This window comes from Taeniopygia guttata, chromosome 8 (assembly GCF_048771995.1).
Source record: "Taeniopygia guttata chromosome 8, bTaeGut7.mat, whole genome shotgun sequence".
Lineage (NCBI taxonomy): Eukaryota > Metazoa > Chordata > Aves > Passeriformes > Estrildidae > Taeniopygia > Taeniopygia guttata.
Genome location: NC_133033.1, coordinates 30,403,358 through 30,428,308, shown reverse-complemented (window position 1 = coordinate 30,428,308; position 24,951 = coordinate 30,403,358). Strand labels below are relative to the sequence as shown.

The window sequence follows — 24,951 nt, the reverse complement described above, 5'->3', positions numbered from 1 at the left end:
TTTAATTTATTTTTGCTTCTGGTGTGGTGTTCCCCAGCTTTTATTCCATCCTCTCTTCTCACCTCCCTGTTTGTTCTGGAGGTATCTCCAAACGATGCCCTGGGAAGGGGTTCAGATGGTGATATGCTTAGTTTGCTGCATGACTAGGGGATTTAAATCCTTTTCCTTGCTGGGTTGCTTTCTCCTGCATTAGGGATAGAGTTAGGAAGGCTTTGGCTGCCTTCTGCTTTCTCTCATCCCCTTTTTCCCTTTCATCATGGGCAAATGCTGGATGGGGAATTGCTGGGACTGCCAAATCAAAGCCTTTCCTGCACCAATAAGAGACTGAACAAAGCTTTTCCAACACGAAAATAAAGCATTTCACCATGACTTTGGGGGCAGTCTTGGCCACGAGCATCTCCTGTCTGTAGGGCATCCCCTGCTTTGCTTGGCCGAGGAGCGCTGCTCCGGGTGGTGTTCCTGGCACTGCTCCCTGCCTTTGGCTCCCTTATGCAGCTCCCAACTCAAACCACGCTGTTATTTCCCCATCCAGCCCCCTCAAGTGCTGCCTGGCTCGAGGGTTGCCTGGCTGTCCCTTGAGTGTGGGGCTGGAGGGGGATCTGGATGCTCCTGTAGAGAGAACCCAACCAAATGGAAGGAGCCCGGCGTGGTTGGTCCACGTGTCCCAAATCCTTTTTCCCATCTCATCAAGCTGTGCTGCTCCAGGGAGGGCTGGCTAATGGGTCAGGGAGCTGCAGTTCAAGGGGTTCAGTTGGGAAGGATGAGGGAGGCAGGAGGTGCTGGCCCTTGCCCTAACCTTGGGGAGCTGTGTGTCCTGCTGTGAGGGGGTCCAGCCCAACAAACCAAGGAGAGACGGGACTTTTGCTTGATGTGGGAGGAATGGAGGGAACTATGGGGTGAACAGCAAACCCCTGAGCCTCCCTCTGTCCTCTTGCCTTGCAGAGTGATGAGCCAGAGCAGCAGCAGCCATGCTGGGCTTCGGGACGTGCTCCGTGGGCGCCCCGGCGAGGGCGGCTGAGCTGGACGCCGCCTCGTCCCGCTGCATCCTGGCCCTGCCCGAGGAGGAGACGTGGCGCCAGCACCGCCTGGGCCTGATGCAGAACACCCATTCCTGCAACCTGCTGGAGCCCCAGAGCCTGGCCCAGGCCCTGGTGTCCCGCGCCGCCTCCTTCGACGCGCTCTACGATGGCCGCTGCCGCGACGGCGAGGCGCAGGCCGGCGCCCTGCAGCTGGGGCTGGGCCAGCTGGTGCCCGTCAGCCCCGACCTGATCAAGCGCCGCCGGGGAGGGCTCATCGAGCAGAGGGACATCATCAAGGCACACGAGGCACACAAGATGCAGAGCACGCCCCAGGCACGGAGGAAGGAGTGGGAGTAAGTACCGGAGAGCCCCCAGCCCAGGTGGGCAGCTGGGGGGGAGTGGGAGCCTTCCCCGTCCTGTGTGGGGCTGCTGGGGGGGACTGGGGGTGTCCTCTTGGCTCCTTGGGGGGCAGCCAGGGCCAGCAGGGCTCCATCTCCTGGCTCTGAGCTGGAGGGTGACATCCCGTGGGAACGGCTGCCAGAGCTCACCCTACATCGGGGGTGGCTCCGTGTGGTGGAAAAGTCTCTCCTCCAACCTGTGCTTCCCAAGAAAGGCTCAGCAGTCTCTTGTTGTTCGGTCTCAGGGCAGTTTATTGCAAGTTATCTAAAAGATTTTCTCCTTGGGCTGCTGTGGTTTGCTCACAGCTCAGGCAGAGGCACACACACACCCTGACATCCTCTCTGACTCCCGACTGCTTCTTCTCTCCCCACCCAGGGCTGCTGCTGTCTTTTATATGGTACATTACATGTTAAATGCTTATAGTTCTTCCCCAGTACCTACTACCTATATTAAATGGTGCTTTTCTACTCCAAACCAACCTGTGAGTGCCAACATCACCAAGAACATGGAGGTAAGGAAGGAGAAACAGGGAGGACAGGACAGGCCCAAATCCCTCCATCTTAAAACCTCTGACCCCCATGTACAAAACCAAAACCCCCCTGTACAGCACTCAAAAATTCTTCCCTCTACTTTGTGACTACTACTCTAATATCTAAACTTTTGTGACTTCTTCCTGCAAGGTTGGTAAATCATTCCATGGCTCAAACCCAAAATCACAGCTGTTTCCAGCTGCCTGCCAGGGTCTCAAATGCTTCTGACCAGGGCCTGGAACCTCCAAAAATGTCTGAGGGACATTTTGAGTTCTGTCAAATGGCGTGTCCCCAGACTGGGGGGTGGTAGGAGAAAGTTGGAAGCTCTCTGTTTTGGAAGTCCTCAAGGCAGTTTCTCTTGGCTGTATCTGGGTATTTAGATAATGTTTGGGGCTGTTGCCTTTCTGCTTTTGCTGTGGCTTAACACAGCTGAGAAGGGATTATCTGCAGATATACTGGTTGGGGACATTTTTTTGTGGGACTTGGCAGGTCTGAGCTAACAGTTGGACTCGATCTTAGAGGTTTTTTCCAACCCCAATGATTCCATGGTTTGTATTTAATTCTAAAAAGTGCCCAAGTCTTCCTGAATCAGAGCAAGCTGGGACATTAACAGACTAGAGAAAACAAGAGCTAGGACCCACCGGTTTTATTTATTATTTTGCTTTAATCAACTTATTCTCATAGTTCTTCTTGGTGCTGTGAGAAAAGCCCAGCTCCATGTCCTGGATTAGCCTCTCTCACCCCATTCTCACTATATGACAAGGCTGCAGCCACGTGCTTCAGTCCCACATTGACATAACAATCTTGCCCTCCCTGTGCCTGCTCAGCAATCTGCAAAATTGCCTGGAATAAGCTGCTGCAGCACATCCTACTCCCCTATCACTGCTCTGGAGCAGTTCCCTGCCTTCAGAACCTGATTTGGGAAATAATGTTTAATAAAACACCCAAAGGAGACGGGAGCCCCCGAATTAATTAGATGTGGCACGTTGCTTTGGCAAGATCTAGGTCAGCTCGTGTGAAGCTGGTAGGGTTTCTTTGGGATGATTCCCATCACAAAAGCACTTGTGATAAGTCTGGGGCTGCTCCTGCTCTTTTTGGAGAGCAGCCCATGGCTGGGGCTGGGCTCTCCCTGGCCCTGCTCATTCCTCTGTGCCCGGGGAACCTCCTGGCTGGCGACTCAGGCAGCTTTGCAGGGGAAATAAATTGCCATATGGGCTCAGCAGGTGCTTGCTGCCTCGTTATCTTTTGCAGCCCTCTGGGGGTGCCAGATGAATAAATCATGGTGGGGCAGGAAGCAGAGGGGTGGCCTCGTTAATTGTCCTCTGGCTCGCTAATTAGCAGCCCACAGCTCTGCTTGGTGGCAGGGACATGGAGCTGGAGCTCTTCCTGCTCCTGCTGGTGGGATGTGCCCACCTTTGGCTGCCCTCAGTTGCTCTATCCAGCAACACAATATTAAAAAAAAAAAGCCCCAAATCCTCATATTTCTGTTTTTAACGCAGTGGGAATGCTCAGGCAGCAGTGCTGGGTGCTGCCAGCCCAATGTGGTTTAAGAGGATGTTTCCCCAGCTTGGAAGGGGCCTGTCTTTGCATTTCCCAGCTCCTGGGTGATTTGGTTTGTCATTTCATCCCGCCTTGTGATGGTTTTTTGGAAGTCTGTGGTGCTGGGGTGGATAATAGGCTCTGGCCCTCAGGCTTTGCAGACCCCACGTCCCACTGAGGAGCAGAGAGCCCCACTGCCTCTGCCCTTCCTGGGATGTTGGTGAGCACCAAGGGGCTTGATCTGTTTCTTTCGCAGACTTCTGTGCCCTGATACCCCACCAACCTGCAAAAACCACATGCCAGAGGTTCCTGCTTTAACATCAGACTCAAACACCAGGAGGAGAGAGACTTTTGATGAGGGCATGCAGTGGCAGGATGGGGGAGAATGGCTTTAAACTGCAAGTGAGTGGCTTTAAGGTTAAGAATTCTTGACTGTGAGGGTGGGCAGGCCCTGGCACAGATTGCCCAGAGAAGCTGTGGCTGCCCCTGGATCCCTGGAAATGTCCAAGGCCAGGCTGGATGGGGCTTGGAGCAGCCTGGGATGGTGGAAGGTGGCCTTGCCTGTGGCAGGGAGGCTGAAACAAGAGGATCTCTAAGGTCCCTTCCAATCCAAACCATTCTATCCTTCTGGGACAAGCCATCAGTGCTCTCCCCAGAAGCTTTGCCAAAGCCCTGGTAGGTGTGCAGAACCAGCAACCCCAGCACCAGAGATGTTTTCTGGCAATAGATGGATACCCTGTGGGGGAGAAAAAGCAAATTAATTTCCTTAGGTGTAATTTTATTAGCAATAATGCAATTTCCCTGTGATTTCATTTTCCAAAAGGCCCATCTCACATGGCTTAGATCACCCTGGGGGCTTTCACTGGAGCAGTCTGGCTCTGGTTAGCAGTGAGAGGGGAATTCTCCCATAGCTCCAGCATGGTGGAGGGCATTAAAAGGGACATGGGAAGCATGGAAAATGTCTGAGTAGCTGCAGGCTGTGGCTGGGTGGTCTGCAGGGTGCTGGGCACAACTAAAGGTGCTGCATGAGCCCTCTGCTCCCCTGCCCTTGCAGATGTGGCATTCCTGCTGTGTAGCCAGATGTTGTTTAGCTGCTCTCGATCTGGGTTGCTCTGAGGGTAGTGAAGAAAGGCTCTTTCTTCATGCTCACCAATGTTGGCAGGTCTGACCCTCCCTAAACCTCCACCTCGGCTTCCTTTTGCCAGTGAAACAATTCCACAAGTAGAATAAGAATAGGAAGGGTAAAATGCTGTTTTCCCTGCTTTTTTTCCTTTTTTTTTTCCAAGAGTAAACCAAGGCAGAGAACAGAAAACACAAAGTGCCTGTGGGGCAGTGGCTCTGGGGCCGGATTAACTTCATGGTGAAAAATGAATGTACCAGCCCAGCTTGTTCTTTTCTGAGGGACTTCAGCCCAGGGCAGGCACTGAACCCCATTTTTCCAGAGTGCTGCCCTGCCCTCCATCGCTGTGCTCACACATCGGGGTCAGGGGTGGAGGTGTCTGAGGAGATCTGCAGTGCTCCAAGGTAGAATCACTGCTGTCTTTGCTCTGGATGCCTGGCAGCATCCTTTGGATAATGTTGTGTTTAGAGACAACTCAGAAGAAAAGCTCCTGGTCAAAAGAAGCAATCAGGGAACCTCCTGTGGCCTCTCCAGGATGAGCAGCTGCTTCCTTAGCCGGTGGTAAGGCAGAGCCATGCAGGGAGCTCATCCCAGAAACTCTTCAGGCTGAATTCGAAGCACACAGGCCCCAACCCTGCTTTGCATGGCCAAAACCCACATATGCATGGGGATTCATTAGCTTAGCTGGTGCAGTTTGGGGAATGCAAGCTGTGCCCTTGTTTTGGGGTGATCTTTACAGCCAGGATGCATGGAAAAGCCTGATTCCAGGCAGGTGTTGGGCAGGGAATGGGGCAGGCTGGGGGGAAAGCAGCAGATCGTGGCACACTGGGAAGGTGGGATGCTGTAATTCAGCCTTTGAGTTATCAGCAATGAGGAGAGACAGGGAAGACTTTGAGGTGGTCAAAGAATCCAATTTTACTGTGGAGTACAACTGCTTATGTACTTACTCTAGGAAGACTAGTAATGTTTTACTACAGTGATTGGGTTAATCATCACATAAATAAACTTATACATTTTAAACATCTCTTGCTTGCAGAAGTCTGATGTAATTTTCTTTTTCCAGTAAACCCATCTGACTGAATCATCTTTGCAATCTTGATTTAACCCTCAAAGTTCTGTTTGCTCTTGCCAAGGCATTCAAATCTCTGTTACCAAATCTCTCATGCTAGCCAGGTCCAATATTCTGTCTTGTGTGTCCCAATATCCCACAGTGAGGGATGGGTGGAGGGTCTGAGTGTCCCGTGGGAAGCAAAGGACCCTGCCTTCAGCACAGTGACCCCAAAGGATGATGTAAATAAAAGTGATGCCCTGTCTTGCAGCATCTAAATCCATGTCTCTGGTGCTGTGAATTTGTGAGGTCTGTTTTCTTGGGAGCCTAGGGAGCTCCCAGGAAAAGGAGACCCAGCAGATCCCTGGTGCAGGGAGCTGTGTGCTGCTCCTGTGCTGCTCCTGTGCTGCTCCTGTGCTGCTGCTGTGGGGCTGGGGTGTTCCTGCAGCTCTGCCTCCCCGTGGCTGGATGGGAAGCAGGGAGAGAGCAGAACAGGCTGCAGACACACAGCCTGTTTTTTACCATTTGGCAGCCTCTGTCTGGTTATGTGCACGCTCTGCATCCCAGATTACAAATGAAGCTGAGTTTTTTTTCCCCCTTACATCCTTATTTTTTTAAAAAAATTCTTTTTACTGTTGCTCAATGAGACAAAGTGCCCTTTTGGTGTGTGCTGGGCCACCAGTTCCGTCGCTGCCTCCCAGCATATTCCCCAGCACTGCTGATTCTTTTGCTTCTTTTCTCTGCCAAGGTCAGGATTAAATGGTGAGATGGTATTTCTTTTTTGGACTCAGATGTTTGTTAGTTCTTATCTATGTAACAGTCTCACAAGCTGTGAGTTCTGCAGTACTTTAACAAGGTAAAAATGGAGCACTATCTCTCTCTCTACAAGGCTTTCTTAAGGATAAACTGTCCAATTAAGAAATGGCATCTAAATTATTTTTACTTTTAACTCACCCACCAACCAATAACCAACCACCTGTGCCCTACAATGTGGACTTTTTTATCCAATTACACAAACCCACCCACACCCATGGAGAGGAAGGAGAACAAGAAGGATTAGCCTCTGCCCCAAAACCTCCATCTTGCTTTATATCTATTACTATATGATAAAACCTTAAACTCTGAGTTTTCTACCATGTGATATCACACACCTCTATTCAAACTACACACTTATAATCTCAGTTCTATCATTCCATTTTGGAAGCTTCTCCACAGTCTCATGTGAAATGCAATGTTCTCTTGGGGGTCAGTGCCTGTCAGCACAGAAAGTCTGAAATTCTCAGCAGCCAGGGCTCCAGCACAGCACCATCTGGGTTTGTCCTTCCCCACCATGGGCTCCTCTTCAGAGGTCTGTTGCCATGACCCCAGGGCTTTGGGAGGGCAGGGAAATAGGGTTGGGGCAGCTCAGGCAGGAGCTCTGTGGGCTCTGCAGGTCAAAGTCCTGAGATCTCGGTGGTGCTGGGAATTACAAACCTGGCAGGATCCTTCCTGCAGATCCACCCATGCTTCCAAATCTTCTACAGCCCCCTGCAAAGCAATTAACTTCTCTGAGCCTAGCAGTGTCTCTTTGTCAGTGTGCCTCTGCCTGCTTTTGTTGTACCCTGCATGAGGAGCAGTGCAGGCAGTGAGAAGGACCGTGGATGTGCTAAACCTGGCAATGAAATGTGGCTTTTTGTGGGAATCCAGAGCTTCCCTCTGGCTGCCCTGGCAGGTCTGGGACCCTGTCAGGGGGTCAGGAACCCCCCTGGACAGAACCCCCAGAGACACTGTCTGTGATCTCTGCCCATGGAAAAGAGTTTTCAATCTTACAGGATGAATTACCAGCTTTGAGTGTTTGATATAAGTAATAATTAAGTGTGGCACAGGTGCAAAAGTAAAATTTTAGGATTCTAGATTAGGGGTCCAAAGGGGACAAGATGGAGGAAATTGGGTGGGCCTTGTCCTTTTTCTCCTTCTTCATGCCCTCCATGTTTCACTGTGGTGTTGGCATTTTTCTGTTGGTTTAGGCTGGGGACACACTGTCCAACGTAGGTGACAGATATTGGCACGTTATTGTAAATCCAGCACAGGTGGTTTCTGGTATTTAATGTTTGTACCATCCCACTGAGGGCAGAGCCCCACACGCTGCCCTGCAGGACAGAGCTGCGGCAGGGCAGCAGAACATGTTAGAGATAAACAGAATAAACAACCTTGGAAACAGCACAGACGAATTATGGCTTCTTCTTTGGCCACGGGGCTGAAAGACAGAGACTTTCTACAATCTCAGAATCATCAATACCACAGATTCCAACAGCTTTTGTCATGGTACCTTGCCTTGAGCAGCAGAGAAACATCTCTCCAAAAGGGACCTCCCTGTGCTCTCCCTGCTTCCCTTTAGTGCAGATCAAGGTTTGCATCCTGGGCAGGAGTTTGTTTTTCTGACCTGGCATGAACTGGAGTCCCACTGAATATCCTGGCAACAGCATGGGAATTGCAGCGTCCTTGGCTGAATTTCCTCCAAGCCTGGGTTTCTGGCACACCCTGCAGGAATTCCCTGAGTTAATTCCAGGGATTGCAGAGCCTCCTGAGGGCTGCCACAGGGGTGGGCACTGGAGGAGGGTCTGAGCCTGCCTGAGTGGCTGAGCCAGTGCAGGCTCAGAAGGGGCTCCAGGGAGCTCCTCAGGAGCTGGGCATGGAAGGACAAGGTGCTTCCCAGGAGATGCCTCCCAGGAGGCATTATTTATTATTTCTACAGAGGGGGGAGGCAGGAGTCCCACCAGCAGAACAAAATCATTGAATGTGGAATGGAAAAAGACAGTTTCAGACTAATATGGACCAATATGGACAAAAGAGAACACAATGATTGCTTTGTTTTTGATAAAGCCACAAGCTGGTGCAAGCAAACCCAAATCTCCTAAAACCATAACACTCTTTTTATACCCTTTTTAGTTTCTCCAGTAAATTTCTCATGTTGTTATTTTCATTGTAGTGTTATGTTTTATTATTCCATTGAGTTAATTAAGAGCATTTTCCTGTTAAGATTGATTTCTGTTAAGGTTGATTTTTCTTAAGTTTATTCAGAAATAAGGCAGGCTCAGAAATAAGGCTGGAGCTGAGGATGGAAGGACAAGGTGGTTCCCAGGAGATGCCTCCACACAGGAGCTGCTGCCCTGTGCTTTGCCTCTGTTTCCCTCACTGCAACCTCAGCTGCAGGTGTTGGGAAGCTTTGTCAGCACATCTTGGAGCAGTGTTCAAACTGTCCATGCTCTCCAGGAACCAGCCTTTGGAAGGAGCTTCCCTGTTGGAACTTAGGCTTGCTTTAGGGGTTTGGTGTGGTGGTAAAGTTTTTCCTCTAACTCGTGTTTCTAAAGAAAACTCAGCAGTCTCTTGTTGTTTGGTTTTAAGGTAGTTTATTGTAAGCTATCTAAAAGATTGTTTTCTCTGGCTGTTGTGGTTTGGCTAGCAGCTCAGGCAGAGGCACACACACCCCTGACATCTTTTCTGACTGCTGTCTTCTTTTTATTCCGCCCCCCTGCCCCTGGGCTGTTGTTATTTTTTTATATGGTATATTATGTGATAAATGTTTATAGTTTTTCTTCGATATTTATTACTTATATTAAATGGTGCTTTTTAATTCTAAATTTATTTATGATTGTTAACATTATTAAGAACATGGAGGCAAGGAAGAAGAAAGAGGAGGAATAGGACTGGCCTATATTCTTCTATTTTAAAACTTCTGACTGCCTGTATAAAGTAAAAACCTCGCTGTACAGGTGTTAAAACCCCTTTGTATAATATAAAAAAAAAATTTCCCCACTACTTTGTAACTACTTTTATTATAATATTTAAACTTTTGTGACTTCTTGGTTTTTTTTTTTGTAAAGTTGGTAAATCATTTTATGGCTCAAACCCAAAATCACAGCTGTTTCCAGCTGCCTGCCAGGGTCTCAAATGCTTCTGACCAGGGCCTGGAACCTCTAAAAATGTCTGAGGGACATTTTGAGTTCCAACACTTCCCCATTGGCTGGAGCTGGCCGTGGCTCAGAAACACAGAATTATTGTGGGGCAGTGAAGTGGCAAAGAACCTCAGGCAGGGTCACCTCGAGCAAGCTCCTCCAAGTTCCTCCCAGCAGCATGTCCAGGTGGGTTTTGAGTATCTCCAAACATGGAGAGCCCACAGCCTCTCTGGGTAGCTTGTCCCAGATGTTTAGCTGCCCTCACAGTGATAAATTTATTCCTCTGCCCAGGCAGAATTTGCTTTATTGCAGTTTGTGCCTGGTGTCTTGACCCCAGGACTTTGGGAGGGCTGGGAAACAGGGTTGGGGCAGCTCTGGCATGACTGAAGTCAGTCTCTGGGTGCTGCAGACAGGAGCTCTGCCTCTTCCCCCCCTCCTCAGGTGCTCTGTGAATGGATCAGATCCTTTCTGAGCCTCTTCCAGCCAGGCTGAGCAGCCCCAGCTCCTCCTTTGGGCTCCTTGGCTGCAGTTGCTGAATGCCTCCTGTCCTGTGGGGCACAGCACTCTGGATGTGTCACCAAGGCTAAATGAAGGGGACAGGCCATCTCCTCGACCCACTGACACACCCCAGGGGGCTGCTGGCACATTTTTTTCTCAAGAGCACAGTGCTGGTGGACACCAGGTCCCTTGGTACCTATACCTGGCACAGGTGAGGGCACACCTCGAGTGCTGTGCCCAGCTCTGGCCCCTCAGTTTGGGAAGGACCTTGAGACACTTGAGCACATCCAGAGGAGGCAACGAGGCTGGTGAGGGGAACACAAACCCTGTGAGGAACCCCTGAGGGAGCTGGGGGTGCTCAGCCTGGAGAAAAGGAGGCTCAGGGGTGACCTTGTCACTCTCTGCAGCTCCTGGAAGGTGGCTGTGGGCAGGTGGGGCTGGGCTCTGTCTCCAGGCAGCACTGACAGAACCAGAGCTCACAGCCTCAAGCTGCACCAAGGGAATTACAGGTTGGATATTAGGAAGAAGATTTTACAGCAAGACTGATAAAGTTCTGGAATTCTCTGCCCAGGGAGGTGGTGGAGTCACCATCCCTGGGTGTGTTTAACAAAGCCTGGATGTGGCACTGGGTGCCAGGGTTTAGTTGAGGTGTTGGGGCTGGGTTGGACTCGATGATCTTGAAGGTCTCTTCCAACCTGATCATGCTGTGAATTCTGTGAATTCTGTGAATTCTGTGAATTCTGTGGGGCTCTCCCTGCCCAGCCCCTTCCCAGCCAGCACAGCCAGGTTTCTTCTTGCCTTGGTGTTTCCCATGGAGCTGAACTCCTCGCTGCTCCTCTGCTGTTCCTCCAGGCTGCTGGAGTCCCTCTGGATGGCAGCACAGCCCTCTGCTTCAGCACTCCCTGCTTTTAGCATCTCCCTGCACTGGCGGGCCGTAATTTGCTGCAGCACCGAAACTTCTGCTATTTCCTGCTCGTTTGCATCCTCGTCCTTTCCCTGCCCTGGAATAATTCAACCTCTCCCCCTCTCCCAGGCAGTCCCCAGCTGTGATTCTGATGGCAGGCTGGCTGCTGTTTGTGACAGAGGTGTGTTCCAGCCTCTCCAGTTTGTAGGGTTAATGTTATTTACTACTCTCATTTTCTTTGGTGTAGTACCTGCCTTGCCCCTCCCACCTCGTTTGTATTTCAGGGCTGATAGATTAGTTCAGGGACCTCAGGAGGTATCTAGTTTGATCAAAATATCACTTATTTTTCATTTAGCTCATTGTTTTCCATTTTAAAATATAGAGGATGGTTCACTGGGCACTCCCAAAATGGCATTTTCTCGACTGAGGGTGGTGAGGCCCTGGCACAGGTTGCTCAGAGAAGTTGTGGATGTCCCATCCCTGAAAGTGTCCAAAGGCAGGCTGGATGGGGCTTGGAGCAGCGTGGTCTGGTGGAAGGTGTCCCTGCCCATGGCAGGGGGTTGGAATGGGATGATCTTTAAGGTTTTTCCAGCACAAACCATTCCATGATTCTGTAAAGCTCCAGGAAGGCCCCTGGCGTTGTACTAAAGCAGCTTTCCAGCGTTCTGGTGCTTATCCCAGCTGTGGGGAAGGAGGTGAGTGGGACATTGCCCTTCCCAAACCCCACCTGAAATCCCAGCTGGCGTCATCCCATCTTCCCTGGATGATGCCAACCAGCTTGTTTGGTGGGAAGGAGCTTTCCTGCAAGCTCAGGACGCCCCACCACAGTGGATGATGCTGATGGAACCTGCCTTATCCCCATGAGCTCTGTGCAAACCCCAGCTCCTTTATTTGTCACCAGAGGAGCCTCACAGGGGCTGCTTTTCCCCCCACCCATCCACAACTCGTGAGACAGCACCTGATATGCTGTTACTTCCTTTCCCTTGCGTTTTCTCAGGCAGAATTAAGCCTAAAAATTCCTGAATGAACTTTTTCCCCATTGAGGACTCTGGGGAGCCGTGCTCAGCCTTGGCTGCTGAGGGTGTTTGCCTTCAGGAGCTGCTGAGCTGCCTGCCTGTCTCTGCAGCAAGGGGGACGTTTCTTCACACCTCCCAGCACTGAGGAGCTCTCAGAGAGAGGTTTTGCTCCTTGGCCTTTTCTCTTTCAGAGGTTTGGGAGAGGGAAGCAGCATCTCCTTCCTGGCTGCACGCCAGGGATGGGGCTTCTCTGGCTGCCTTGAGCATCAGCTGCTCAGTGCAAGTTCAGACCTGCTGGGAAAAAATTTTTTTTCAACAGCTCTGTCTTCTCCTGGCGCTTGTCCTGACAACGTGGTTTTGTCAAAGCCACCCCTGTTTGCTAGCAGGGGTGCTTTGGGGAAAGCTGAGCCTGGGAGTTTGGCTTCATCAGGTTGGAGATGGAGTTGGTGGAGTTCTGGTCCAGCTTTCTTTTTATTGCAGGGGGTATTTGCAGCCTGAAGGCAGGGAGGACATTCCACTGTCATCCCACCCACCCCCTGGCAGTGGGTGCTCTGCTGTGTTTATCCAACTTGAGCCTTGCAGGGTGGGCAGAGGATCAGAGAAAGCATTGGGTGGTCCTCAGGCATGGATCTGCCTCTTGGAGGGGAGAACAGCAGGTCTGAGGGAGAAGAAAATCTCCTCCTGGCTCTGGCAGGAGCGAATACTGCCCTGCCAGAGGGGTCATGAGGATGCTGGGGGCTTCCTTTTGCTTTGGGTAGTACAGTGAAAAAAATTGAAAAAATGCTTTTAGAAATCCCTCTCCAACCCTTTGACAGGCTAGAAATAAGTTTTTTGCTATTGGCTGCTTATGGATGGCTCTGGGGATGTATTTTCCGAGCTTGTTCCCCCACTAAGTAAAGTTTGGCAGCTTGGTGTCTGGCTCTTGGGTGGCAAAAAGGGGAATATTCCCCCGGGACTCTCTCCATCCCTTCCTCATCTCTTTGCTCTCCCTTTAACCATGCTGCTCAGTCCCAATATTTTAGGCAGGACCATTCTGAAATATCCCTATTTTCCCCCCTGATTGCATCTTCTCAAGGGGAGCCTCTCTGGAAGTGCCTTGCCCAAAGCTGGACCCGTGTGGGGAGGGTGGAGAGGTGTGATCTCACTGATCTCACCTCCTGCCAGCTGGCTCAGGGTGAGGCTGGGATGCTCCACAGCTTCTGGCTGAGGGGATGGGTTGTGTGGAGGGATTTGGGGGTTGGAAGCAGGGATGGAAATTCTCTTTAATGTGATGGCAAAGAGGGGGGGAGTGTGGACAGCTGTTTCCTGAGAGGGGGGGATTGCTGCACGCCTGCCCAGAGCAGGCAGGATGTGACTGCAAATGCTAATTAGAGCCCGGGCTGGCAAAGCTAAATAAAGCAGCAGGGCACTCCAGGCAGTTTATTAATGGCTGATTATTCCAGGGCCCTTCAGTTGAGCCACGGAGCCTCCTGGGCTAAGGCAGGGCTAGCCTGAGGAGCTCTGCACTGCCAGGAGCTCTGAGTGGGGTGTTTGGGTAGGAAAGGGGAGAGCAGGCAGTGCCAGGCTGGGGGGAGCATCCCTGCAGTGCTGTCCCTTTTCTCAGTGGTTTTGGGGTGATGGGGTCTCACCTGCCTCTTCTTGAAGGTGTCAGCAACCCCCCTGAGCTTGTTTGGGTGCTGTCACACACCCACGAAGGTGGCTCTGGGTTTTGCTTGGGTGTTTTTGAGCAGCCTGTGGGGGTGGGTTGGTGCAGGCACTGAGCTTCAGAGGGGCAGAGGGAGACTGAGCACCAAAATCCACTCCCGTGGGTTGTATAGGGCTGGATGCACACCCCTGCTGCGTCCCCATATGTGCCCAGGACTGGAGGTTCCTTTGCTGCCCTTTGATCTTCTCCCAGCCTGCCATCATTTAAAGGTCTAGTTGAAGATTGGGAATTGGACCTTTAAAGGTCCTTCCCAACCCAATCCATTCTGTGACCCCACGATTTGGTTGCTAAATCCACCTTTAATTGAAGATGCAAAAATGTTCTGCATTATCAGTGGCTCTGATCAGCTGCCCCACTCTCACAGACATGCAGTGTGGGGCCACATCTCCCTTAAATGAGTTTAATCTTAATTTTTAAGAGGTATTTTAAGAGAATTTACTTTAATTTTTCAAACTCGTGTAACACTTTTTAGCCTCTAACTGCAAAGTTTTTAAGATGCTTGGCTTTTCAGCTGAACAAAATATCAAAACTACACTAAGTTACTAAACTTAAAAATTTGCAAATATGCATGCTAAATTTTTAAAAATAAAATATATTTTAAAAAATATAAAAAATAGTCATGACATCAAAGACCCCAATAATGTGTCTCCCCTTTGCTTGCACAGAAGGATGTCACCACAGATCACTGTGAAGCATGCAGGGAAGGAGGGGAAGGGATGAAAAATGCCATGGCTGATCAGCCCTGGCCTCTCACCCCTAGAGTTGTTCTGGCGCTGCTTCTTCTGTGTCTCCATCACCTTGTCTGCTGACAAACTATCTCCTAAAGCTTGTCTGGGAGGGGACATACAGCCACCAAAGTCTCCTTTCCCAGAGATTTATTCCCTTATGCTAGCAAAAGAGCTTTACAAGACTTTTTCCCTATTGATTTTGAAGATGCCAGGACTGGACTCGTGGGTCTTGGTGATTAAAGCAGCAGTGTCTGTGAACGTGGGGATGTTTCATGGCAGCAGGCCATGAAATAAATTCCACTTCCAGCCTCACACAGCCAAGTCCTCCTGCCACAGCTGCTGTGTGACACGTGGAGTGGCTGCTGCAGGGTGAGGGAGTGCAGAATTCACAGCCTGGTGTGAGATTTGCTGCCTCTCCCTTCTCTTCCAGCCCTCTGACCCCTCAGGGGATAAATCCCAGTGCTGACCCTGTGAATTCCATCTCTGGGTTGGTGCTGGGGATGTGTCCTGGTGGTTGTGAGGATGGTGCTGCCCTGTCAGGATCTCTGTCAGGGCTGGGTAAGGCACATCCTGGTGATGTTGGTGGAAAAAAGTGGGAGCAGGTGGCAGAGGGGAAATGCTTCCCCTGCTTTGGTGAGAGCTGCAAGGTGCTGCAGAGCCTCTGCAGGGCTTTGTTGGCACAAGAAATGCCATCAGGGCTGTCCTGGCCTGTGCCACAGCTGCCAACATCTGCACAGATGAGCATTAGGCAGAGGCTGGATGTTCTGTGCCCCTGCTGCTGAAGAGGTGCTGGGCTCAGCAGGACTTTTCTCCTTTGCAAGTGGGGAGAACATCCTCATCCTCCTTCTAATCCAGCAGGTAATGAAATGTTCCTGGAAAAAAATCTTGCATTCCTGCATGATTTTAAACACGCTTCTGAGTCACAGCTACTCAGTCCCAATTTGAAATTTGGCCAGAGCACAATGGAGATGGTTCTCATTTGATCTTTTTATTTATTTATTTTTTTTTCATCTCAGCATAGCCGTATTTAAAAAATAAATCAGGATGCCAAAAGCCACTTTCTAAGATGAATGCAGTCCATCACACCTCCTGGGAATATCAGTCATGGAAAGGGAGCCTGTCCTCCTCCAGACCCTGCATTAGCATCACAGAATGGTCTAGGTTTGAAGGCACTTTAAAGATTATTTGCTCCAACCCCTCTGCCATGGGCAGGGACACCTTCCACTAGATCAGGTTATTCCAACCTGGCCTCTAACATTTCCAGGGCAGCCACAGCTTCTCTGGGCAACCTGTCCCTATGTCTCCCATCCTCACAGTCAAGAATTTCTTCCTAATATCCCATTTCACCCTGCCCTCTGCTTGAAACCATTCCCCCTTGTCCTGCCACTCCAAGCCCTTGTCCAAAGTCCTTCTCCAGCTCTCATGATTCCCTTTAGGCATTGGAAGGGGCTCTGAATTCTCCCTGGAACCTTTTCTTCTCCAGGTGGAACAATCCCAACTCTCAGCCTCTCCTCAGGGACTTCTTCCCTGCCTGGTGCTCCCTCCAAGCTGAGGAGCAGCTCTGGCTTTGTGAGCAACCTGGGGCTTGGCAGAGGGTGCTTTTAACACTATTTACTGGGGGTTTTATTGGGTTTTTTGTTTTATTTTGTTTGGGGCAGGGGGAGGGGGTTGTTTTTGTTTGGTTTTTTGTTTATTTTTGGTTTTGTTTTTAGGTGTTTTTGTTGGGTTTTTTGTTTGTTTGTTTGTTTTTTGTTGTTTTACATTTTTTTGTGTGTGGGGTTTTTTTTTTGTTTATGTTTTGTTTCATTTGGGGTTTTTGTTTTGTGTTTTTTCCGGTTTTTTGTTTTTTTTTTGTTGTTTTTGTTTTTGTTTTTGTTTTTGTTTTTGTTTTTGTTTTTGGTTTTGGTTTTGGTTTTGTTTTGTTTTTGTGTTTGTTTTTGGTTTTGGTTTTAGTTTTGTTTTTGTTTTGTTTTTGTTTTTGGTTTTTTTTTGGTGCCTGCACCCAGCGATGCACAGACAGGAGATTTCGGGGTGCTCCGGTGGCTGCGCAAAGGGATGCGGGAGCTGCGGGGGGGTTCGCATCTGATCCGAGCATCCCTCGGGAAGGGCCCGGCCGAGCCCGGGGCTGCTGCCCGAGGTTGGGGTGGCCCGGGGAGGGGACAGCTGCCACTAGATGGCAATGCCGGAGCGGGATGTGACACCGGGCTCGGCATCCCCGGCAGGGGACAGGGGCCAGCCCCGGGTCCCCGCTGATGCCCGGCCCTGCTGGGGTGGTGGCATGGCTGGGAGAGGTGGGGGAAGAGCAAGGAGGGGACTGGAATGGCAGTATTGGCGTGAGAATCACACAACTGTGGGGTCATTTAGGTTGGAAAAGGCTTTTAAACGCTTTGATCCAACCATTAACCCAGCACTGCTGAGGCCACCACTCAGCCGTGTCCCCAAGTGCCACATCTGCACATTTTGCAAACCCTTCTAGGGCTGGTGACTCCACTGCTTCCCTTGGGCTGCCTTTTCCAGGGCTTGACAACACTTCTGGAGAAGGCATCTTTCCTGATATCCACCTGAACATCCCCTGGTGTGACGTGAAGCTGTTTCCTCTTGTCCTGTCACTTGTTGCCTGACAGAAGAGACCAACCCTCACCTTGCTGCAGCCTCCTTTCAGGAGCAATAATGTCACCCCTGGGCCTCCTTTTCTCCAGGCTCAGCCCCCCCTCAGTTCCCCCTTTTCAGAGCTTTCTGGAGGAGTGTTAGCCTGTCCCCATAAAACCAAGAGCATCCCCAGCGCCTTCCTGTCCTGGCAGCTGCTGTTCCCTGTCTTCTCCCATTTCCTCCGCTGACAAAAACCCAAACAGCCCCACAGAGCTGGCTCTGAATCCCTGTGCCATGTTGAATCCTGTGGGCATCAGCCACGCTTCTCCCTGACTCACAAATCCCAGCACGCTGGGTGAGGGTCAGGATGAGGATGGCAATAAACATCCTGGGAAACAGAGCCTGCATCTCTTGGCATAGCCAGAGACTTTGGGTTTTTTTTTATTTATTTCCTTTTGGCTCTCAATCTTCTCTTAAGGAGCTGCTTTCTCATAAATATCCCATCCTTTAGCAGTGTGTGAGCAGGAGAGAGGCTCCCAGCAGGGTGATCCTGAGCTCTGCTCTGCAGCAGTGAATGTAGAGCAGAGGTGAGAGGCAGCTCTGAGTGCAGGGCACAGCCCAGAGCCCCAGCAGCAGTGTCCAGGTAAGGGCTGCATCCCTGCTGGCAGGGCATGGAGGAGGAAGGCTGCCTTCCTCCCCCACAGCCCCTTGCCCTGAGCCAGGCAGGGGATGCAGGGGCAGGCTGGGTGCAGCCCTGCCCATCCTCCTGGGGCTCTGGGTACCACCCAGAGCCTGAATTTCGGCTGGGTGAGGCCTTGCCGTGCAGGCAGGGATGGGAGAGGGCTGGGGGGAGCAGGAGCAGGAGCTCTGCAAGGCTGAGGATCTGCTCCTGGCAATCGGCCCAGCCTCGGGTTAATTAACAGTGGCTGAAAGGGCTGAAAGGTGGGAAGAGCAGCGTTGGTGGGGAGGAGGAGGAGGAGGAGGTGGTGGTGGGGTGAGCTACAAATAATAATTGATTCTTTAGGGCAGTGTCTTGACTGGACTGAAGGCAAGAAGGGACTGTAATTAGCTGGTAGCTGCTGTGGCCACCTCCTTGCCTCATGTGAGTAGAATGAAAAGCCAGGGTCACTCTGGCTGGCTGGTGACCTGGGAAGTGTTTTGGGAGGGATCTGAGTACCTCTGCTCCACTCTGTGCTGCAGGGTGGTAGTGAGGTAACCAGGGACTTGTTGTAAACCCCCCAGATAACCCACTCTGGTTACAAAGATCATTGGAAGGAGAGAATTAAGAAGGGTTGGGTGTCACGGAGAGCTGGTGGGCTCTTGGTGCCTGGCCGAGGTTGGGGCAGTGATGCCACAACCCTTTTGGCAAACACTCCTCTGTTATTGTGCTGAGGAGGATCTGGGCCTTCCTCTTTCTCACCCAGCCAGCCCAAGGGCTCCTGGCAGTGCACCCAGGAGAGCCTGGGCCAAAAAACTGAGCCCTGTGCCCTTCAGCCACTGTAGTGCCTGTGGAGTGGGGAAGTCCCTGGTCAGGTGTTGCCAGGCTGCATGGAAGGAGTAGCCCTTGCCCAAATGAGTTAATGATTTATGTGATTAGGAGCTTTATTTATTTATTCATGAAAATTTAAAGGCCTCCAGCAGTCCTGGCTGCCCCACAGCAGCTGTGAGGGACAGGGCAGCAGAGCAGGTTGTTGGTGGGGTGGGCGAGGGAAGAGCATGACAGGAAGGCTGGATGTCTTGTGCTGCGGGCTGGAGCCGTGGGTGTGGGACACACAGCAGTGTCACAGGCCCTGGGGAGCTCTGTGGGAGGGGTGGGGGACCCTGCATGTGAACAGCTCACAGGGTGTGTTGTGTGCTGTGCCCTGCTGTGCCAAGAGGACTTGGGGACATCCCTGTGTGTGCCAGGAGGGTTCCCCAAAGGTGGGTAGGTGCCCCACCAGGGCACAGCCCAGCCCAGGTGGCCCTGGGTGACCTTGGCACTGTACCACCAGCAGTGTCTCCACTCCTCGCCCTTAGTGGGGTGCCTGGAGGGGGGAGCAGGGTCAGAAACAACCCCCCACCCCCACAGGAGCTCTTAAACGGGCACATCCAGCCCGGGGTGTTTACACTTGTGGGATGAGCCGCTGTTTCTGCCAGACAACACCGTGTGTCAAAAGGAGGAGAATACCGAGGTGTGGAGCTCATCTGTATGCGAGTGAGCAGGAGGGCACTCCCAGGGCACCCGCAGGCATCGGGCGGCTCCGGCGGGGAGCCTCGAAGTGTCCCAGGGATGGGGGGAGGATGATGCGTGTGGCCAGAGAGAGATGCTCGGGGTGGGGGGAGATACAGGGCGGGGAGCCTCCCCCCCTCGCTCCCCAATTTAGCCACTCACCTAGGAGCACCCGTGCGCTGGAAAGCCCTCTGCAACCAGGGCGGGGGTAGGGGTGGTGGTGGGGAGTCCGTGCTGGCTTCTGGCAGGGTGGGGGCTCCCCCATTGCCTTTGTTCCCTTCAGACCCACCCCTCGCCTCTGATTTTCCTTTGCGGCAGCTCCCGTGCTTGCCAAAAGAACGCGCTGGATGGAGCGAGGGAGCGAGCCGGGCGTGCTGCGCGTGTGTGCGCGCCGGTGTGCGCCTGTGTTGCCACTGCCTTCATTAAAGCGAGCTGGCCCCGAGCTGCAGAGGCGCGGCAGCCTTTAATTTTGTGGCCCGGCTCCTGCGGGGAAGCCACCACCGCCTTTGCGTGCCGCTGGCCCGGCAGCCAAGGGCCGGGCATCCCTGCCCACCGCCGGTGCCCTCCGCCCCTGCCCGCTGCCCCTGCGAGCCGGCGGATGGGCGGCCAGGCTCCCGCAGGATGCTGAAGATGGAGTCGGGAGGAAGGAGTTGGACACTTGGCTCCAACTAGGCTGGACCACGCTGCAACCTGTTCCCCCGGCCGCGGCTGCTGCGCTGGGTGCTGCTCCCGATCGTGCCTTGCTTTGCCGGGGGGTGGCCGCAAGGACTCGGCTCCCCGCCCTTGCCGAGCTCTCTGCTGGGGGGTTTAGAGGGGCTGGTTGGGGCTGGCAGGCAGAGCGGTGGGGAGGATGTGGCTGGCTTTAAGCCCTTGCGTGGTGGGGGAAGGTGCTTAGGGACTGAGCGGCTGCGGCCTCCGCTGGGCACGGAGGAAGAGGAGGGCTTGCTGCCCGCCGTGCCGTGCCGTGCTGGGGGGCCGGGGGTCGGCCGCCCCCCGTGCCGTGCCGTGCCGTGCCGTGCCGCTGCCGCCTCTCCTCCACGCGGGTCCCCCGGAGGGATGCAGGAGAGACGGAGCTGAGCATCACCCGGAGAGGAGGAGGGGGCTGTGGTTGGGACTGCGCCCCGCAGCCCCCTCCCTCTTCTTTCCCAGCCTCCCCCCGCCCCGCCGCCTCGGTGCTGCCGCTTTGGCTCACCTGTGTGTTTTCTTCCAGGATGGCTCGCTTTGGGGAGGCAGTGGCCGGCAGGCTGGGCTCCGGAGATGGGGGCTCCGACCAGAACCGGAGCCGGCAAGGAGCTCCTGCCCCTGCGGGAGGCAGCCCGGGAGCCTTCAAGCAAACCAAAGCGCAGAGAGCCCGGACTATGGCTCTGTACAACCCCATCCCCGTCCGGCAGAACTGCTTCACCGTCAACAGATCGCTCTTCCTCTTCGGGGAAGAGAACATAGTCAGGAAATACGCCAAGAAGCTCATCGACTGGCCATATCCTTTCTGCAGCCTCTGAGAGCCCCCCACCTTTGCTGCCCGGATTTGCCTCGCTGGCTGCCCAGGACACGTGCGTGTGGCACTATCGGGCAGGTAAGGTGTGCGGAGAGGGGTGCCCCGGCCCCTGGGGATGCTCTCCTCGCCCTGTTGCTGCTTCCCCTCCTGTCCTCGGCTCCTTGCCTGCTCCTGACAGGAGCTGAGCCCTTTCTCCCCCCTGGGGAGTCCCCCAGCCCCTCCTGAGGCTTGGATTTATTAGCTCCCCACGCTAATAGGGCCGGGTGCTCTGATCCCTGCGTGCTTTAGGATGCTCTGTGTGTGTGCCTGGGGAGGTGGGAGGTAGTGGCCTTTTCTCTGTGCCTCGATGTCTTGTGGAGTTTTGTCACCCCACCCCACCCTGAGCCACCTGGGAGCCCCATGAATCTCCAGTCCCCGCTGGGTGGTGGCTCTGTCCCTCCTGCATGTGCCCTCTTTGCTGCAGATCACGCCTGCCAGGGGCACAGCCGTCCTCGCCCTGCAGCCCCCGGCCCCCCAAGGTGGCTCTGGGAACCGACTGCCCCCTCCCTGCGGCAGAGGGAAGGATGTTGGAAACCTCTGGCTGTGCCCCATGGCCTTTTTTGGGGAGGCTGGCACAGGGAGCCACGATTTCATGCCAGAGACCCCTCTCCTAGCGCAGGGTGGAGGGTGCAGATCTCTCCCACTCCTCCCCTTGTTCCTCCATCCTTTCATACCTCCCCACGCACCTCTCTCTCCTCCCACCCTCCCTGTGGGTGCCCCTGGGTGCCTTGGCTCCTGCCCAGCACCACAGCTCTCAGCCCCACACCCGCCCGGGCTCGCTGCCTGCTGCCCCCCAGACACCTCCAGGGCTTTGCCCCCACGGAGGATCTGAGCCTGAAAACTTCAGCGTGGCCACGCTGTGGCTGTAGGAGCCTCCCCGTGCGTTGCTCTGCAGCAGTGATCCCATGCAGCTCCTGCTGCTGCCGCTTTCTCTCCCTGCAACTTGTTGGTGGAGTTCCTGGCTCCTCTGGTGGGCACGGGAGAGCTTTCCCTGGTGCCAGGCAGCAATGCCTTGGTTTGGTGCAACAGGTACCTCAGGGGAAAGCCTCTGGTGAGGCCCAGGGATGCAGGACAGGTCACCCGCCCTGCAGAGCATGACGGGGGAATCGTCCCTTTGCAGCTCTGACACGTCAGGTCAAACCTCTGCCAAGCAGGAACCGGTCCTGCCTGGGGAGCTGTGACATCTCCAGGCTCGAGGAGGTGACCTGGGTGTGAAGGGCTGGCTTGGAGGGGCTGAATTCCCCTTGGCATCCCCGAATCTGCCCCTCCTGGCAGCGCCCATGGGGTGGGAGGCTGCGGTGGCGAGTTCGGGGCCGTGGTGGCTCAGCGCAGAGCACTGCAGGGCAGCGGCCAGGCCGGCTGCCTGCTTTTCCAGAATATGCCAAATTATTCCTGTGCTTTTCCAGCGTAGTGTGGGAGGGCTCTCGCCCCTCTGGCTTTTGTTGGGAGGCAGAAGGAGCTGGGGTGCTGCCCGGCACTCCCGGCGTGGGCTGGGGTCCCGTGCCGGCGTGATGTCTCATCTCCAGGCAGCCGCTGTCTCCTAGAGACTGGAGCTCCACCACCACCACCACATGAGCAGAACTCCCCAGCATTATTCTCCCCTGGAATTTGCAATGCATGAGAGAGATGGGCTCATTTTGTGGTTTTTTTTTTCCAGAAGTAAGTGACATATTCCCATGTGAGTGCTGGGAACAGGCGTGCTCCAGGCGCGGGAGCTCAGTGTTCCTGCCTACTTCCCCCCCCACTGCCATCTCTTTCCCAGAAAAACGCATCCACCCTGGCTGGTTCTCTGCACCACTGGAGTTTTGAGGGCTTGGGAACGGGCAAGGCCTTCTGGTGATGACTTTAGGTTGGCCCAGCCAGTTGTTCCCATCCTTGTAGTTGTACCCTGGCACAGGCAGCTGGTGCCTTTTGGTAGGGCCAGGAAAACCATGTGAGCACCTCAGCTGCCTGGCCTGGAGCCCATGGCATCACTCCTGGGTGAGGGAATTTTGGGGAGGAGAGCATTGGATCTTGGCCACGGTCAGTAGGAGCTGCTGGCCTTGGGAGGGCCAGTCCTGGTGCTGTGGGTCAGTGCTGAGGAAAGCCAAAGGGGCTGGAGAGGAGCACAGGGCGGAGTGGAGGCTCTTCTTCATCCAGCTCTGGTTGACTAGGTAATAGGGCTAAAAATATCTGGTGATTCAGGCCTGGATATCTGCTGGGTAACTGTGTAATTATAACCAGCAGCCTCTGCAGTTTGGCTTCCCAGTGTAAATAGGGATGATGCATGGAGAAGGAGGAGAAATACGAGCAACTGGGATTGGGATGCAGCTCCATGGGAGGCAAGCCTTTGCCGAGCTCCTCTCTGGAAAGTGCTTTGCCTCCACTGGAGCTGCTCTTTTAGAACTGCTTCTGCCCCAACCATGGGGCAGCTGCTGTTCTGGCTGTAGGCAACATCTCCTTCTCTTCTCCTTGGGAAAGGCAGCCTTGTCCTCTTGCCTGCTCTCCTCCTGCTGATGGCCAGGCCTTTCACCCTGATTTCATTTGTTTGGCTGCCTGGAAGGCTCCAATTCAGTTAGGATACGAGATGGGCTGCAGCTCATCTATATCTGCTCCGTTCCTCATCCGCTTAATCACATTTGACCTGGATAAGATCCCTCTCCCGCCCCAGGAAGGCCAAATGACATTGTGTGGCTCTGGCTGTGTCCCCAAGGACAGCATCTGGCTGCAGGCTGTGCACTGCACCCACCCCTGGTATGGCAGGGAAAGAGGATGTCCATGTTCCCTGTGGTGAGGGATTTCACCTATCTCATCCCCTTTGAGGACCAACTCTGGCGTTGGGCTGGCCTAGAGCAGCTGGAGTGCCCCCAGAACCCCATCCCAACGCTCAGGAGGATTTTGCTCCATGGGAAGCACACCTGCGAGTGGCTGAGCCATTTTGCTCACTGTGACTCTCCCTGTGACCTGATGCTGCGTGGGCGGTGCCCCTTGGGGACCCTGGTGCTGTCACACCCCACCTGGCCAAGCACCTCCTGCGCTTTGGCTTTTCCTGGGCCAAAATTCCGGCAGGCCTCGCCTTCCCAAGGGAAGAGCCTGTGCCATATCGTGCCATCCTTGGGCAGCACCATCCTTGCCCTCCTCAAGAACATTTCCCCCTCCTCCTGCTTCCAGCCTGTTTTCTGTGCCCTCCATTCATCAGATTTTAGAAAGGTTTTTTTTTGGGAGGGGCGAGTAGGTGTAATGGCAGGTCCATCTTTTTTGACAGCCGGGGAGAGCGAGGCTGCCTGTCAGATGGTGAATTTAAACAGAGGCAGCTGTTGTCATGGTGATGCCAAGTTGCATCCTGTTGCTGTGGCAACCAAAGTTAAAAAACTGATGTTAAGGCAGGAAAATCACATGATGTGGTCCTTTTTTGTTTAAAAAAAAAAAAAAAAAGGAGGAGGAGAGGAGAGAGATTTGATTTCCAGGGTGAGGTGGGGGAGAAGGAGACGCTTCTCCATGGAGCTGTTTGCACGTGGCAGGCAGGCATCCCACATCCTGCATCCTGCATCCCTATGGGAGCAGTGTGGGCAGCTCTGCCCTGCTGGACTCCTGGCTGTCACTGCCTTCATTTTAACCCTCCGTGGGAACCAAACCACTGCATTTTGGAGCCATCAAAGCAGCAACAGCTGTGACTGCAGAGAGGGAGGGTGGTCTGCGGTGTCTGTGCAGGGGGATTGAGGCAGGCTGGACGCTCCAGGACACAGCACACAACCCAAGCCCGTGTTCACTCTCCTGAGCCTCTGTGTAGCAGGCACACAGCAGCTGGCTCGTGTTCCAGGATTTAGGGTCTGGATGTTGCTTTCTGTCAACCCCCACCCAGCATGGATGGGCTGGGAGCACTGGGTGGCAGGACACAGGGATAGAGACAGAGGGGCCACAAGTCTGTGGATAGTCTTATCAGAGGAGGGAAATCCCTCGTGTCCTCAGGGACAAGCAGGGAGGTACAGTGGGGATGGGGAATCCCAGAGTTGAATTAGGGCCACTCCCAAACTTTGCTCTACTTGGCACTTTCGGTTTTTTCTTGGAAACCAATAACCTCACTTGCCCACAGAGACTGTGTACTCCCTGGAATTGTTCAAAGTCTGATGGGATGGGGCTCTGAGCAACCTGGTCTAGTGGAAGGTGTCCCTGCCCGTGGCAGGGGGGTGGAAGCAGAT

General features: G+C 53.5%; 1 protein-coding gene across 14 annotated transcripts in view; it reads left to right on the top strand.

Annotated features, from left to right (window-relative positions):
• The first annotated feature begins 945 nt into the window (after window positions 1-945).
• The window catches only part of CACNA1E (calcium voltage-gated channel subunit alpha1 E), a 118,537-nt gene continuing 94,531 nt past the window's right edge, over window positions 946-24,951 (top strand). For 3 of the 14 annotated variants that reach the window (XM_072932939.1, XM_041717839.2, XM_041717840.2), the window contains exons 1-2: window positions 973-1,372; window positions 20,450-20,716. In XM_072932939.1, the coding sequence (XP_072789040.1) occupies window positions 1,095-1,372; window positions 20,450-20,716 (545 nt within the window). In that variant the 5' untranslated portion in view covers window positions 973-1,094. Of the gene's footprint in view, window positions 1,373-19,514; window positions 19,960-20,449; window positions 20,717-24,951 lie in introns of those variants that run through there. The other 11 variants (XM_041717838.2, XM_072932938.1, XM_072932940.1 and 8 more) reach the window with 9 other exon arrangements.